This window comes from Tarenaya hassleriana, unplaced genomic scaffold (assembly GCF_000463585.1).
Source record: "Tarenaya hassleriana unplaced genomic scaffold, ASM46358v1 Cleome18, whole genome shotgun sequence".
Classification (NCBI taxonomy): domain Eukaryota; kingdom Viridiplantae; phylum Streptophyta; class Magnoliopsida; order Brassicales; family Cleomaceae; genus Tarenaya; species Tarenaya hassleriana.
Window position 1 is genome coordinate 1,173,439 of NW_010965216.1, and position 17,873 is coordinate 1,191,311.

The 17,873-nt window shown below is 38.0% G+C and overlaps 2 protein-coding genes across 3 annotated transcripts; both read right to left on the reverse strand.

Annotated features, from left to right (window-relative positions):
- Window positions 1-240: 240 nt before the first annotated feature.
- On the reverse strand, window positions 241-1,155 carry LOC109116558 (uncharacterized mitochondrial protein AtMg00810-like). Its single transcript, XM_019202208.1, has one exon. The coding sequence runs from the start codon at window positions 1,153-1,155 to the stop codon at window positions 241-243; it is 915 nt and encodes a 304-aa protein (XP_019057753.1).
- An 11,599-nt stretch (window positions 1,156-12,754) lies between these two features.
- On the reverse strand, window positions 12,755-17,806 carry LOC104810408 (ubiquitin carboxyl-terminal hydrolase 25-like). 2 transcript variants are annotated; one of them, XM_010536698.1, is made up of 9 exons: window positions 17,308-17,806; window positions 16,195-16,657; window positions 16,024-16,099; window positions 15,829-15,921; window positions 14,944-15,030; window positions 14,398-14,869; window positions 14,118-14,301; window positions 13,606-13,734; window positions 12,755-13,418 (listed from the first exon to the last, which is right to left on the reverse strand). In XM_010536698.1, the coding sequence occupies exons 1-9, from the start codon at window positions 17,468-17,470 to the stop codon at window positions 13,298-13,300; spliced, it is 1,788 nt and encodes a 595-aa protein (XP_010535000.1). In that variant the 5' UTR covers window positions 17,471-17,806; the 3' UTR covers window positions 12,755-13,297. The 2 variants fall into 2 exon arrangements, with proteins under 2 accessions (XP_010535000.1, XP_010534999.1); XM_010536697.1 differs by having other exon boundaries at window positions 14,118-14,869.
- Window positions 17,807-17,873: the final 67 nt, after the last annotated feature.

Sequence of the window (17,873 nt, forward strand, 5' to 3'; positions counted from 1 at the left end):
GCCATAGAGGATTCTAGAAGATGCGAAGAAACGAGAAGGGCATCAAGGATTCTGTCAGGAATCAAGCAGAAGAGTCGGAGATCGGAGACGATCGGAAAAGTGTTGTCGTCCATTCAACATGTTCTGTGCAAATTTATCCTAAACAAACGTGTTTTGACCTAAGCTAGAATTAAGGAAACTAAATATGTTACAACAATATCTTCCCGTAATTGCGGGATACAATATACACTAATACCCCCCTCAAGTTCGAGCATATATGTCGTGGATGCCCAACTTGAGCAAAAACCGGTGGAATTCCTTCTTGCCAAGTGCCTTCGTGAATATGTCCGCGAGTTGATCCCCAGTGGGAACATGCCGAGTGATGATGTTGCGGTTGCTCAGATGATGGCGCAGAAAATGACAATCGACTTCTATATGTTTGGTGCGCTCGTGAAAGACGTCATTTGCCACAAGTTGGAGGGCGGATTGACTGTCGCTATGCGCCGTCATTGGTGTTGTGTGTTCGACTCCTAGAAACGACAACAAGCCTTTAAACCAAAGAAGTTCACAAGTCAAGACCGCCAATGCCTGGTATTCCGCTTTAGCGAACGAGAGACTAATGGTCTGTTGCCGTTTTGTCTTCCATGAAACCAGAGAGTGGTCGAACTGTACAATCCATCCCGAAAGTGATTTGCGGGTGCGAGGGCAGCCTGCCCAATCCGAGTCACACCATCCAGACAATCGAAGTTCAGAATTCGAGTGCAGGAGAATTCCTTGTCCCGGGTTGTTTTTGAGATAGCGAACGAGGCGAAGGGCTGCATCCCAATGGTCGCGGCGTGGCTCGTGCATGAATTGTGACAAAATATGCACGGAATAAGTGATATCGGGTCTCGTAGCCAGCAAGTATATTAAGTGTCCCACAAGTCTTCTATATGGCTCAGGGTCTGAAAGAATCTCACTGGTAGATATTGCCAATCTGTGGTTCTGATCAAGTGGAAACGAAACAGGTTTAGCGCCCAAAAGACCCGTTTCATTCAGAATATCTAGAACATATTTTCGTTGGCACATCGAAATACCCAGCGGACCGCGGGCGACCTCAATACCAAGAAAATATTTGAGAGGCCCGAGATCCTTCATATGAAAATACCGACCAAGATACTCCTTGAAGACGTACATGGCGTGTGGGCAGTTCCCGGTAAGTAGCAAGTCGTCGACATAAATCAGTAAATGAAGTCGAGTCGGGCCTTTGCAGAAAACAAACAGAGAGTGGTCGGATTGGGACTGTTGAAACCCGTATCTGCGAAGAGCGGAACTAAGTTTGGCGAACCAGCATCGCGGGGCTTGTTTCAAGCCGTATAGAGATTTGCGGAGTTTGCAGACGTGGTTCGGCACTGCTGCAGTGAATCCTTATGGCAACTTCATGTATACATCGTCGTCGAGATCACCGTGTAGAAACGCGTTGTGCACGTCCATTTGGTGAACATCCCAGTTCCTAGCCGAGGCAACAGCTAGAAAAGTTTTTACTGTAACCATCTTCGCGACCGGAGCGAAAGTGTCGTCGTAATCAATCCCCTATGTTTGATTGTTCCCAAGTATTACCAATCTGGCTTTTCGGCGTTCTATTGTTCTATCAGACTTATATTTGATCTTGAAAATCCACTTTGATCCAATCTTGTTTTCGTCGGCGGCAACGGCGCTAGTGTCCATGTCTGGTTTTTCTCGAGAGCCATCAATTCGTCGTGCATTGCCTTTCGCCATCTTTCATCTTGCACCGCCTGTTTGTAGTTTCTCAGTGGTGACTGCAGCGACAAAAGCCATGTGGGAAGGCATAGTTTTCCCGTATGACATATATTTGTCTATCGGAAATGATGTACTGAACCGTGTAGGCGAGGATTCTGCAGCTGTACGGAATTGCTCAACTCGTGTCGCATTAGTGACGAAATTCCGAAGAAGAACATTGGGAATTTTCGAACGATGGCCTCTCCCAAGCTGGGTCTAATCAGTCGGCACATTCGGTGTATCAATGTCCGTCGATGACTCTGTTTCGAGTGCAGATTATGGTGGTGCAGACGACGATAGCAGTGGTGATGTTTCGGGCAAAGGCGATTCTGCCACTGGCCCAGACAGATCATTTGGTGTGGCTGGTAAATCCAGAACTGCCTGTGCAAGCGGAATTTCAAGAACAGCCCGAGATGCGTGCAGGGGGAAGTCATCTTCGCCATCGTGAGGTAGGGGAGCTGAGGATGGCAAGCGTGAGAGAGAGGAGAGTGTGTCTGGGATTGGTGCAGATGCAGCAAACGGGAATATGTCTTCACAAAAAACCACATCTCTGGAAATCTGGATTTTTTGTGTTTCCAGATTATACACTCTCTAACCTTTGCTGCCTGTCGGGTACCCAACGAAAATCGATTTGAAACTCCTTGGAGCAAACTTGTCTCCACTACGATTTTGGTTATGAACAAAACACTGACAACCGAAAATGCGCAGGTGACCATATGATGGTTTTTGTCCATGAATCAATTCATACGGAGTTCATCCATTGAGAATCGTCGATGGCGTTCGATTGATAAGGTATGCTGCAGAAAGAACACTGTCTCCCCAAAAATCAATTGGCATATTAGCTTGAAACATCAAGGCTCGGGCAACGTTCAAGATGTGCCGATACTTGCGTTCGACTCTATCGTTTTGTTGAGGTGTTCCAACACATGAGGTTTCGTGCAGAATTCCGTTTGCTGAAAAAAAATCTCGCAAGCTTGTGAATTATGTTCAGTTATCTGATATGATTTTTCTCACTTTGGCATTAAACTGTCGGTTAACTAATGCAACAAAGTTACGAAGGTGCAGCGCCGTTTCAGATTTTTCTTTAAGCAGATAAATCCATGTTCCACGAGAATAGTCGTCAACTATAGTCAAGAAATAACGGGCACCCGAGAATGGCGGTGTTTTGTACGACCCCCAAAGATCACAGTGTAGCAAGTCAAAAACAGAAGAGCTTTTATTAATACTCAGCGGAAACGATTCCCGGGTTTGTTTTGCACGCAAACAGACAGTGCATTGCTTATTATTGAAAACAGAAGTAGTATTAGAAAGACCAAAGCTTTCGATCCGGGCAAGCACACTGAAGGATGGATGTCCCATGCGTTTTTGCCACACCTCAAACGAACAAGAGTCTATCACCCGGGTTGCTGCCAGTGTCGTAATGCTTCGGAAATAATAAAGACCAGCTCGCAACTCACCCGCTCCAATCGGCGTCTTGGAAGTGCGGTCCTGGACGACACAAAACGTCAGAGCAAACGTCACAAAACAGTCACTATCAGCCAATAGTTGCGAGAGAGAGATCAGATTTGTATGAAGACCAGGTACGTATAACACATTGGAGATCTGAAGATGATGGCCAAGTGAAACCGAACCCGATTCAACCAAAAAAACATTCCGACCATCTGGCAGAACAACTGAACATGGCGGCGTCTGATTCAGCATAGAAAAGACTGATCGAACACCCGTCATATGCTGGGAACAACAAGAATCTAAAATCCAACAAAGACCAGAAGACTTACCCGTCATGGTCTGCAGATTTTCGGATTTGTCTGTGTTAAGTAGAACCATTAGCGATTTCCACTGTTCGTCCGAGAATCCAGGAAACGCAGTTGTGTTTGCAAGTGGCGGAGGTGAGACAGCAGCAGAATTGGTGGAAACCTGAGCAAAGTTTGCTCGAGCAGTAGCAAGGCGATTTCGATCTCCCTGATGTGTCGGCACCGAAGTTCCTCTGCCGCGTCCGGTTATGTTTCGGGGACTGTCACCCCACCATTCCGGGAACCCAATGATCTTGAAACAGCTTTCTGCGAGATGCCCAGATCTGCCGCAATTCGTGCACAACACGAGTGAATCTTTCGGAGCAGAGATGTCGGGAAGTTTGTTCGTTGAACGAACAGAGAAGGCCAAAATTTCAGATTTATCATCAGCGAACTTGGACACACGTTGTGTATCCTCATCTTGCATGACCAGGTTGTACGCCTCTTCCAAGCTTGGCAGAGGTTGTTGCGACAGAAGGTTCGAACGAACCGTGCTGTAGCGTGATTCATCAAGGCCCAGAAGAAACTCGAACAAGCGATCCTCGTTCCTCTCTCTTTCAAGGATTGCCGAGATCCCACAGGTGCAGCGCTGGCATTGGCAGACTTTCAACGATCGGAAATTAGCCAGATCATCTCAAATTTTGGTTAGCTTGTCGAAATACGACTCGACGGTCATTCCACCTTGCTTGCAATTGGCGAGATCATTCTGAAGTTTGAGAAGACGCGGTGCTGTTGTCGTTCCAAAGCGACGCTTCAGATAGTCCCAGAGATCGGCCAAAAATTCACGGTGCACCATGTCGGATCAGATATTCGGCTGAAGCGTATTTTTGATCCATGAGACAATGAGGGCATTGTTAGTGTCACAATCCTCATAATCAGCAGAGTGAACATCAGGTTGAGGAATCGTTCCATCAACAAATCCAAATTTCTTTCCAGATTTGAGAGCTTGTCGCACATTGATTGCCAATTCATCGTAATTTTCTTCTCGCAGCAACGGTTGGGAGAGAATCAAGTCGGGATTGTCACTGGCCGTGAGATCGTACGGAGAGATCGTTCGGCGCGGAGCGACGACATTCGTTGTCGGGGCTGCGTGCATCGGATCTGTCGGAGCGGGAGTCATATTCGAGTCGAGGTTCGAGACTGGAGATGCAGTCGAGTCGGGATGCACGGTTGGTTCGGCAAACATTGAGAAAAAACAAAACGAGATTCAAATGGATTCGTGGATTCGTGCTCTGATACCATGTCAGGAATCAAGCAGAAGAGTCGGAGATCGGAGACGATCGGAAAAGTGTTATCGTCCATTCAACATGTTCTGTGCAGATTTATCCTAAACAAACGTGTTTTGACCTAAGCTAGAATTAAGGAAACCGAATATGTTACAACAATATCTTCCCGTAATTGCGGGATTCAGTATACACTAATAGATTCCATCGGCGACATTGGAAGGGCATGGAGATCAGTCCTTGTTTTGTTTCATTCTTTGTTTGTTCTTTTTTAATTCAGTTCAGTTTATGATCGAAGATTTTTTCTTATCATTCGTCTACAAAAAAAGACGACAATAATTTAGGGTTTATTTTGTAAACGACCAATCGAGTTTGTTCGAGTAATAATAAGAATTCAGTTCGTTACTTGCTTGGGTTCGCGCGCGCGTTCGAAGACTTGATTAAATTAAATTAAGGGTAAAACCCCTAAAAAACCTCCAACTTGCAAAAATATATACAAATAAAGTAATAAACCTTCAACTTGAAAAATTATCATTCAATCCCCAAACTTGTAACTTGTCACTGAATAAAACCTCGAACTTGCAAATTATTGCTCTAATAAATCTTTGACCGGTTTGACCACAATTTCAGACGATCGGAAATCCACGTATTAACGAATTACTGATGTCACCTTATACACGTTATCAATTTTAATTTAAAAAATGATATCAGTAATCCGTCAATACGTGGATTTTCAATCGTTTGAAATTGTGGTCAAACCGGTCAAAAGTTTATTAGAACAATAATTTGCAAGTTCGAGGTTTTATTCAGTGATAAGTTACAAGTTCGGGGATTGAATGACAGTTTTTCAAGTTGAAGGTTTATTTGTATATATTTTTGCAAGTTTGGGGTTTTTTAGAGGTTTTACCCTTAAATTAAATAATATCCGCCAAAAATATAAGAATAAAATAATCCAGTGTTGAGAGTACGTGAGTATATTATAATACAACCAATACGCATACTTTCAATGACAGAGAAATTTAATGTATGCCACACGTTAAATTAAAATTTTGCGAGAATTTCGCTATATGTTTTGATGAAATTTAAAAAGCTGTTTCGTAAAATAGTTTGAGAAAGTTGTGTTTTGTTATTACGATGTATTTTCCCAAATTTTGAATCGTATTTACTTTTTTTTTTATAAAATATTTTGGAAAATATATGTGAAAAAAAAGAGGAAAAAACAATACAATAAGATAGAGGCTGTGTTTGAGATAAACTTGGGGAAGTGATTTTAAATTTTTAATATCCAAATCATATCGCCGCTCACTTAATAAGCACGTGTTAATAACAACCATGATTTTTTTTTTAATCCAAACTATTTTTACAAATAATTAAATCAACACGTTACAAAATTGATTTTCATGACAAAATTATCCGACTTAAAACTAAAATATGGTTACTTGAGCCGCAAGCTTCGCAGAAGAACATTCAAAGAATCTGTTATATTGCGGCGAAGAAGACGGAGACGGAGATTGTGAAAAATCTGGCGGAGAGTTAAGTTCCACGAGACATTGAGTTCATCCAAATCACAACTCGCTTTGCATATATTGCAGTGTCTTTAAAAATGTATACCAATTTTATTTTATGTAAAAAGACTTACAAAATCTCCAAAATACCCTCTATTTATAACTGATCAATAAAAAAAAAATGTAAAAATAAAAACCTGATAAATTTAATATTAGTATTCACTCACAACTACGTTAGAGATATTAGACCAAGGATGAAATCTTCTGTGCTGTAAAATTTTATCCTGTCACAGGGTTTTTCAGCGATAGCTTTTAACGTGGATTTGGATCATGTACTATGTACCCCAATTTTGAGTAATACAAAACACATTATATCAAAAATAAAATATATATTAGTCATGACCGTGTAAAAGAAGCCAGAGAAAACTCTTACATTGGCTTCGATGTCTTTGAAGACGAAGACCCTGTCGAGGGTCGGTCGATCGTAAGGTTGGGTCGATTTGAGGATGGAAGAATATATTCCGAAGGTGTAAGAAGCGGCATTCGTGCATTGGATCCATATGCTCACCCAATTCGTAGGAAAGGCATAGTGAGCCACTACACGAATGTGATCAATATTGGACGACGTGTAGAGTAATGGATACTGTTTCGACAAAAGAAAAGAAAATCGAGGGGAATCCACATGATTTGAAGAAAAGAAAAAAAAAGAAATCTGATGTAATTATAATATTAAATATAAATTGAAATATATGTATATTTCATCTTTTAACTGTAGAGATTTTTTGAAAACTATTGAATTGTAATTGCATTACGACTTTTTTATATTTCATCTATTCTTAAAAATAAACTATAAGAAGGGGTTATTTATAAAAAAAAAAAACTATGATAATAATAATAATATGTGTGTATCCATAACAGAAAAAATAAAATTAAAAAATAAAGAAAAAAGTCAAAGTATAAAACTTTGAGTTTTAGAAACCATCAAACAAAACGAAATTTGTCTTATTATCAATCAAAATTAATTTTTTACGATTTGATTGTGAATTCATTACGACTTTCAAAATTCGGTAATAATGTCAAAAATATCGTTAAATTTGACAAGTTTTTTTGGAAGAGTGATGGATATAGATTAATTAAGTAGAAAACATGAGTTTGAAACCACATTACAAAACTTTTATATAGATTCTACAAGTTTATATCAAAACAACACATAATGTTTTTTAAACACATCAAAACACTTTCAACCATCCTTTTTAGAAAATTTCAAAATTTTTATTTTGTTAATTTTGTGCCTTTGAATCAATTTATAATATTTATTTTAAAAGTTTTCATCATTAATCGACGAAAAACTCGTCAAAATTCATGAGTTTTGAACAATATGACCAACGAATGTCGTAAATAAGTTGTAATATAGCCGTGATCATTGTGTTTTTCAGATAGTTTTCTTACATTGGGTCACGTGTCACATGTTAGACGCGATATTTTTTATTTTTTATTCGTGATGATTTATCTACTTAAATTCAAAATTTTGCATATTTTTTTTTGTGAATTTTGACTTTTATAAAAAAAATTCTTTTTGTCACTTTCTAATTGTCACTTTTTTCAGTTATTGGAATTTATTTTTTGACTAATTGTATTCTCAAAATATAACTATGATATTGTGATTAACTTTTTCATTAATTACGATTTACTTTTTTTTTTTGAATTTCGATTTCGTATAGATTATTTTTTTACATGTGTTACCTAAAAAAATACAAAATACAAAATAACATAACCAAATTTTAAGATTTACAAACAACAACAACAATATAGTTCAAATGTTTACAAATAGAAAATATCACAATATGGTTCAACTTTTACGAATAAAAACCGAGTTGAAGTTTTTTTTCACGATCTTTAGTTTTTCTTTCTCGGCTCTCATTCTTGTTTTTCATTTTTGAACACTCCTTGTTCTTCTTTCTCTAAATATTTTGATGACAACTTCACCAAAACTTTATTCATATCACTGAATTCGTAATAGAATTCAGCTTTGAGTATATCAATAATATGCAACAAAACAAGCAGATTCATCAAATGTATAAAAGAATTTGTAACTCATTTCACTATAATTACTTATTGGAAAAAAAACCCTAAAAATTCATGAACTTGTAATTTGTTAATTCCTAAACTTGTAGAGGTGCCTATTAATTCTCAAACTTACAAAATTGAACACATTAAATCCTGAACTTGTTAAACGATTCAATAATCGTCCATAGCACTATTTGGTAAAAAAATGAGTTGACCGATCCGACGTGGCGCGTGACGTGGCGGTAATTTTCTGAGTTGGCTCGCCATGTCATGCGCCACGTCGGATCAGTCAACTCGCTTTTTTGACCAAATAACCTATAGACGATTATGGAACCGTTTAACAAGTTCAGAATTTAACGTGTTCAATTTTGCAAGTTTGAGAATTAATAGGCACCTCTACAATTTTAGGAATTAATTTTACTCTAAAATACAAATTCAGAAATTTTTAGAGTTTTTTCTCTAAAAATATAAAAAAATAAGATAACGAATTACAAGAAGAAGAGGAGTAGCCTAAGTAAATTGTATTGCTACTGTGAACTGTCAAACTATGACATAGTCTGAATCATGTAAAAATACACACATAAATATATATATATATATATAACGACTTTAGTTATATAATTTTAGGCCCAGATTTTAAAATATTTTACAATAATTTCGAAATAGGGAAACACAGCCTTTTTTGAAGTTATAAAAAACATGCAATATCACACCAGTACATTTTGTTATAATAACAACTATATTTTATTATAGAGAAAATAATCTAATAGTGGTAGTTTTTCTATCAAATATTCAAAATCTAAATTGATTATGAATTGTTTTAGAAAAAATATATTAAAAAAGATATTTGAAAAAATACATTTAATTTAGAAATATCCTTTTTAATATAATTTTTTCAAAACCATTTATAATCAAATTAGAAATTAAAAGATACTCATACTTTATTTACAAAAACCCTAAAAATTTATGAACTTATATTTTAGAGTAATATTAATTCTTAAACTTGCAGAGGTGTTTATTAATTCCCAAACTTACAAAATTGAACACGTTAAATCCTGAATTTGTTAAATGGTTCCATAATCGTCCATAACACTATTGGTAACAATGAGTTAACCGATCTGACGTGGCGCGTGACGTAGCGAGCCAACTAAGAAAATTACCGCCACATCATGTGCCACGTCAGATCGGTCAACTCGTTTTTTGACCAAATAGTATTATGGACGATTATGGAACGTTTAACAAGTTCAGGATTTAACGTGTTCAATTTTGGAAGTTTGGGAATTAATAGGCACATCTACAAGTTTAAGAATTAATATTACTCCAAATTACAAGTTTATAAATTTTTAGGGTATTTTTCCCTTACTTATTTGTTATTTCGTATCAGACACTTTGCAAATTCTAAGTTATAATCTGGAATCAATCCACATCATATATATAAAAATTGAGATGAAACTTTCATTGTTCTTCATCGATTTGTTTCAAAATCATCGTTCGGACACTCGTTTATGCACTTTCTCTACCCTTTCCCTTTTTGTTTAGATTTGTAAAACCGTAAAAAACTTAAAATTCAGGTTTTTTCTCTCCTTTTTACTTCTCTATCGAAAAGGATTACCTGCACGTGTATATAGTCTTTTCACTTGCTTTCTTCATTAAGGAGTATTTGGTCTTTTCCAGATTTTTTAAGGGTAAAAAAGATATTTGATAATTGCTTATGTTTTTTTTTTGTTGAATGTGATTGCTATATTACTACCAAAAAATAACCCAAAGGTTTATATGAGTTTAACATGTATAAAAGATTTCAAAAGGTAGTGATTCCTAATGCAACTGAACAAACCCAAAAGAAACTTAAATCTTAGCTATAGCATGTAAAACGATACCATTGTTGGAGGGGGATATTTGATCTGATAGAAACCGGCTTGTGCAAAGATATGAGTATGTTCCTTATTAACCTATCGATCTTGAACCGCAACTGCTGTGGCGAGATTGCGACGTCTTTGTGTATTCGTCCATTACGTTCATTCCAAATCTCGTATACTACTAGCTGCAAGAGAAGGCTGTTGATTAGCTCTATTGCTTATGTTTTTTAGATGTACTATTGAAATAGATGCGACGTGAATTGGACTTAATGAATCCCAATTCATTAAGTGAAATGGTTGATTTATAATTTAGGTCAATTGATTATATGCGAAGTGTATGGTTGTGTATATTTATATATGTTGTGCCTGTATATAAGTTTCTCTTCTTAAGCGTATATTTAAACATACGTCAATGTTTATGTGTGTTTACGTACATAGGTGCAAGTATATGTAGATATTTGCATTTGCGTATAGATATATTGTATTAATATATATATTTATATTTTTTTGGTTGAATATATATACTTATATTGATATGCGTATAAATGTGTATTTGAACGTATTTGTAACATTGTGTACTTTCTGTGTATATGTGGCTATAAATGAATAGCAAGTGTGCGCGTGTACCCGTTATACATGTCTATAGGTGAGTATATATATTCGATAATATATTTATATATACGCGTGAATGTTATACATATATATATATATATATATATATATATTTATGTATGCATATGTACGGTGTATTTTATTTAACCCATTTTGCCATCTAGCTAACAGTCTTGGGTTTTACGAGGAAAGTTCCAAAATGTGCCTTTTTGAAGAGAGAGAGAAAAAAAGGTTTAAAGCTAAGAACTGAAAATGGTCCAATGCGGACGGCGGAGAGACGCCGTGTCGGAGCGGGCACGTCCTCCGACCGGCCATTGTCTTTGGTGGTCCATTAAAGGAAGTGTTCTAACCACATACCACTTTAAATGCTTTTTCGCTCTCAAGGGTCCATTTTGGAGGAGATTTCTGTTGTGACTCACCACTGTGGTCGGGGTTGGTTTGTTATATCTTTGAGGGATTGTGATCTTTTACACTGTTCTAAGAGTTTTCGAATTTAATATTGTGGTCCTAATGTGATCTAGCTGCAATCTCTAGAGCGATTTGTAGAATCTCTATTTATGACTTGTATTACATGTTTATATGTATGCATATATGTATATATATTGATGTATGATTTCGCGAGGGAAACAAAATGTTGGGGGGAAATTTATGCCCTTTGGGTGAAGTGTAGAGACAATCATATGACTATGTCAACTTCAAGGAGTTGATGCAAAAAAGTTTGGCAAAAATCTTTTGTAATGACAACTCATAATGCCATACCTTTGTTTTCCAGCAATTTTGTTTTTATTTGAAAATTTATAATACAAACATATGTCACTTTTAGAATGGATACAAAGACATTCATGATGTCTAATTCATTGGCTCTCCTCTCATCTTTTCAAATTTTTTTAAAAAAAAAAAAAACTGTTGAAAGAGAACTGTTAACCAGAGAGAGAGAGGAACCACAGGCCAAGTACTTTTCTCTCTTGTTATAAATAAACACTTGACTGCTCACACACAATGTGGTGAAACCTCAAAAATCCTACATACCTTTCTCACATCACATTCTTGTCGTTCCATGCTCAACAACAGCACATTCTCTCGAGTCCCTCTTTTTGAAACAGAAGCTCTGAAATGGAGAAAGCTAAGGCCGCCGGGATCGTGACGGAGGTTGCTCCGGCGAAATTCATATCGGCAGTGGCGGCTATGAGGAGGCCATTCAAGAAGATATTGGCCACCATCTCTGAGGAAGACATTTGTTTTCATGGAGTGGCGGCCGGAGAACGCCTCTCTTCTTCGTGTCCAGACTCATGGCCGCTCGGCTTTTACGCTAAGGCCGAGAGACTCTTCTTCTTGGAATATTGACTTGAGTTCCCCTCCAAACCTTCCTTCTCATGAAGAAACTCTCACTATTTGAATAAAAAGAAAAGGAAGATGATTCTTACAAGCATTTAAGAGTTGTTGTTTTTTTTTTTACTATTGCTCTTTGCTGTTGAATCTTTCTCCTCTCTTGTAACCGTTGTTTTGCTAATAAAAATCAGTGTCATTTTTTTTACATTTACAAAAAAACAGTGAAAGTGGAGGAAGTGGGTAAAACATTGCGTTTGGTATCCCAGTGGAGAGCACTCGTCACAAAACATGGTTACATGATCGATGAGTACTTTGGAACAGGAGTCACAACCCAAGAGTATGGACACATACATTACACGCTAAAGCTAAACAAGTGAGTCGGAGGGGTGAGCATTCCGCCCGGTTATGATAAAAACCAAGCAATTAATATATTTTCAAAAACTGAAAAATCAAACCTCAACTCAATATAAAATAACTGTACATTTCTTTAGACAATGAATATTTTATCACTTACAATCCAAACCGGATCAAAACCAAAACAGAATCGAACGAAACTAACACAAAACATGAATGGATATAGATTTTATAAAACTGAAAAAAAAAAAACGAAATCCGAAATACCCACTCAGAGAGAACCCAAGAGGAGTCCATATATCCACACAGATTAACATCTGTGCGAAGCTGAATCGTTTGATAATAACTGTTTCCTTTTACACAAACTGATGATTTCTAACCTTTCTTTTTTTTTCCCCCATATTTACCTTTTTACTCTCAACGCACCTCAACCTCCAAATGCACAAATCCTTCTCGCTCTCTCTACTCGTTACTTAGCAGTAAGTGAAACTTTGAGACCACTACCCAAGTTGGGGTAGCAGAACATGCAAATCATATTATTATCCCGGGTTCAAACCCAATCGTAGAGAGGGATATTCACCCGAACTTCCCCAATGCTATGAAAGATGTAGTTGGACTAAATACCTAGTGAAATTCCGGATTATCAGAAAAACAAAACTTTGAGACCACGGCACAAAGATAAAATATAGAATTTTAGCAACATTATTAGGCAACACTCACTCAGCTCTGAAAGGAATGTAAAAGAAAAAGCTTCGTTTTGTAAGAAGAAGATGTACCAGGAAACATGGTTTCAGTAATGGTCAAGAACGCAAAGAGTCTCTCTCATTGCCAAAATCCGAAAGACGTTTCACGAGCTCTGCTTTCAACGACTCAGGAATCTCGGAGTTAAAACGTGATTTTGCATCCGTAATCAGCCTCCTCCTGCAACCAAAAAAAATGGAAAGAAATGATGTAAATTATAAAAATAGATATAGGATTGTTCCATCAACGATAAAACAACCAGAATCACACTCAATGAAATTTTTTAACCACAGAATTTCTTGTCTATTCAAACTTCTTTCTGTGTTGAAAGAAAAATCGATAAAAGAAAAAGGGTACTATAACTCACTTTAATTCGCTGCCATCTAGGCCATCTCCTGCTTCTTCTGTATACAACCTCTTCCTCCCATGCATGGAAGCTTGAACTTTATCATACCATCCACAAGATCGCAAATATGAAGCAGCATCTTTCTTGAGGCTGAGACATAACGAGAAAAGATGATAAGAAGTTAGCCACGGTACAGAGAATCAATCTCTCGAGTGCTCTTCTCAACAGATAAAATCATATACCATTGCAGGTGCAAATCAAACAAGAGACAAAAATACTTAATAGTCCCCCACTGAAGATAACAATTCTAACAATACATGAGATCCACAAGACCTAGTTTCTGCAACTAAAGCTACCTAGGAAGAAACGGGACTTGGTGACTCAACTGCAGGTCAGAACATAACTTACGCAATTTATTAAAGGGCTCAATTCTATCATCAAATGCCTACAAACTAGGGGGTTAAAATGGAATTAGTCTAGATTGATTATATTGGAAACTAATTGGAGAAACAGTAAAGACAGGATGGGATTACCTCTCTTTTAGTGCTTCAACTTTAACACGAAATAAATCATCTTTCCGAAGAAAAACATGTGAATCTTCATCCAGTTTTCTCCTGGAACCCAAGGTTTTGGGCAGGGTAGTGGCAATGCCGTTCTCAACTTCATGGAGATCAGTCCCATTGCCTGAGCCGCTACTCTCGTGGGGATGTAGCTTACCTACATGATTATCATTATGACCCTGAGCGTTACCATTCTCTCTAATTCCGGAGAAATCATTTTCAGCATCAACCATTTTGTCTGTGCCAGATGAACCTCTAGTTGGCGGAAGTGATACGTTCTTCTCTTTTTCTGCTTGGATCAAATCTTTCCCAACCCGCTTAGCAACAATGGTTTGATCTTTCTGGATAGCAAGTCTACCATTCATAGTTGGACGTACCCTTTTGACACCAAGGTTCACAGAAAAATTGACCTTTGCATGCGGTCTTAAAGAGGCTTTTTCAACTTTAGAAGTAGCCGAGTTCTCCTTTCGGAAGGATTGACGTTCATCTCGTGTTTTCGTGCTACCATCTTTAACGGATCTAACAGGTTTCAGGGACTTTGATGTCTCGCGTCGATTACTTTCACGAGACATGACCCCATTGGATGCTACCAAAGTTCTAGAAGATACTGGCCTTTGGTTGGAACGACAGAAGAAAAGAATATAAGCTTTCTCTGACAACACCTCCTGCACGTTGGAAAGTGACACAAGCGAATCATTGCAGCAGTACCATCGACCCAAGGCATCCTACACACGGCAGATAGAAACATCAGAAAACAATTATAGTAGTTTTACGTTGCCTAAACAGGACAGAAAAGAACCTTAATGTATGCGTAATAGTGCCCAGATTCAGGTGAGAATCCTGAATGCACAATTGTCCCGAAAAGCTTGTATTCTGGTCGAGGATCCTGCATTTCCAACATGGAAAACCGATTAAGAAAAAACAGGTTCGTAGACGGCAAAGCCACATCAGAGCCAGAAAGCACTCTAAAAATATAGGTCAAAGAAATGCTACATACATGTAAGACGGTAACGCCAATGTATCAGAAGGAAAATGTTTGTACCAAGGATCGAGTAGAATTCATGGGAAGGAATTTGCAAGCATCAATTGGAACATAAGTTTTGAGGCCAATGCCGCAAATATTCCGAAAATAAACTGAAAACATCACACTCAAGTTAGCTGCATGACCACACTAGTCTTATCATCCAACAATAATATGTAATAAGATAACATCAGATTCATGCCTGAGAAGTATATCATATCCTGTAACCTATTTGCGCAGTGATTTAAGGGATACAAAAGTAGTTGCACAACTGCTCTTTCAAAGTCGAACTCAGGCATCTTAGATTCTTAATAAAACGGATATAAACATACACAACAGATTCTTCCAAATTCTGCACAGGCCTTGTAAATCCAGATGCGATAAATTCATTCTACAATGCTACATGACAATCTTCTACCAAAAAGCCAAACCATATCAAGTTAAAACACCACATAAACACCATACTAAACTACTATTTTGGACCAACAATTACAAATCCTGACACAGTCTACGGGATTACACTCCTCAACTTTCTAATATATGTTTTTCATGTTCTCAGAATGAACAATGATCCACATCATCAAGAGTACAAGCCATGTCGTAAAAATCAAACTACACATGACTAGCAAACTTTATTTACTTTGAAAGTGTCAGAACAAGCACCTTGCTTATTTTATTCATGAAGCTCGATAGTACCAGAACTTCATCAAATGCAATAGCCTTATCAATCTTCCCACCAAATATGCCCTCAAACCTCTGCAAAACAAATAAGAAACCTCCCTCAGATTCGAAAGTAGCACCTCTAGATTGAAAAAGTAAACACTTGTACTTAAAAAAACATTAACATAGCGTACTCACTTTCAATTGGATAACAAGGATATTAGGCGCTTGGAGTACTGACATTTGTTTCCTTGCGACCACCAATTTCTTGCAGCTGAACAAGTAGAAATGATTTTTTAAGAGAGAAAAGAAACGGTGGACTCAAACGGAATGGCGGAGAGATAGAACAAGAAGAGTCAAATTACTTACCTCTCACATTTATACTTGTTGTTGGCATCTAAAATCTCTGGCCGAAAGAACTTAAGCATTGACTCCTTAAGAGAATTACTCTGCAAAATTTCAAGACTGATATCCATAATCTCATCTGACTTATTGGATTCCACCCCGCATGACAAACACTTGACCTGACTCAGCAAAGCACCGCCAAAAATCTCCTTAACTACAGTGTTGCCATTGAAGGGCTCGGTTCCTTTCCATCGCAACTTCTTCAGGCGAAGACAAGTATCGTGGCATGCATCAATCACATACCGCAAGAACTCATGAGCGTCTTCTTGACGCCCAAACTTAAAATGCTCGGCAAAAATTTTGAGGCACTTAAGAATCTTGTTAGGTGCGTCCAGTGTGAGATCGACACTAAGAGACCTTGCTATTCTTTTCTCAAGTATACAAAAAGCACAGTCGCGTTTCCATTCCCCATCCAAAACAGAGTCGCCTGTTAGAACATTACACACAATGCCAAACAGAAATTGCATCACCAACACAGCCATAGAGCCACAAATACATGAACTAAGTAAAGAAATAACAACTAGGGGTGGCCAATTTGATTAATAACAGAACCGATCCGAACTGAATAGCACATAACCGTAATCAAATCAAATACGATATAAAAACCAGATGGATATGATTTCCGTCGACAGTTCTACAACTGAAAAACTGAACCCGAACCAAAACGAATAAAAAGAATGACAGAAAAAACCAATAAAAGTCTTCAAATATGGTATTTTTATCAATAAAAACTGAGTTCGAACCGAAATCGAACTGAATCAAATTAGATACCGAAATAACCGGATCAAACCCGAAATGGCCACCCTAACTACCGGTAACAGTAGAATTAGCCTGCCATCAGGGTCAGAAAGGAAACATATGAAATCTTCCAATTAGCCATTCATTAAGGTCTCTAAACAAACTACAGATTCCGCATAATTTTAAACCAGAATACAGAGGACAGCCCTAATTCGATCTGAAATTGACGAACAGGACTAAAATGAGACCAGAAAACAGCGATTCAGCTCGTAGATGTAATAGAAACCACTGGTCTAATACAAAATCAATCGACGGAGCCTAAGGGACAGAGAGACGTACAGAGAGAAGAGTGCTCGTGAGAGAGACAGAAATTGGCGAGAGGCGGGGTGTAAGTGAGGCACTGAAGGACGCTGTTAAGGTAACAGGTGTTGCCGAGGTTCCGCAACCCTAGAGGCGGACCGTTCTTACGCTTCTGACTCAGAAGACGCGGCATCCAGCTCATCTGCAGTTTGAATCCAATCAAGACTCCCACCTCTTCCGCAACCGCTCATCCCTCGATCGCCGCGAACGCATAACAACACTCCCTCCTCCGCTGCCGTCAACCTCCGCGAGTTTTCCCGCTTTTCCTTCTCTCTCTCTTCCACGCGATTCGAATTCCTAAACTATCAATGCGGTTATCGGAATTTCTGGTAGACGATTCAATGATTTGGGGAAGATCTTCGTGAGATCGATTGGAGGAGGTGGTGGTGGTGAGCTGTGGAGGAAAGAGAACCGCCTGCAACAAACCCCACGAATCCCTCACGAGGCTTCGTTTTCTCTACTTTCTTCCCTCTTTCGGTTTTTTATTATTCGTATTTATTTTCAGGTAGATTAAAGAACAATAAAAACAGAGGGGGGGGGGGGGG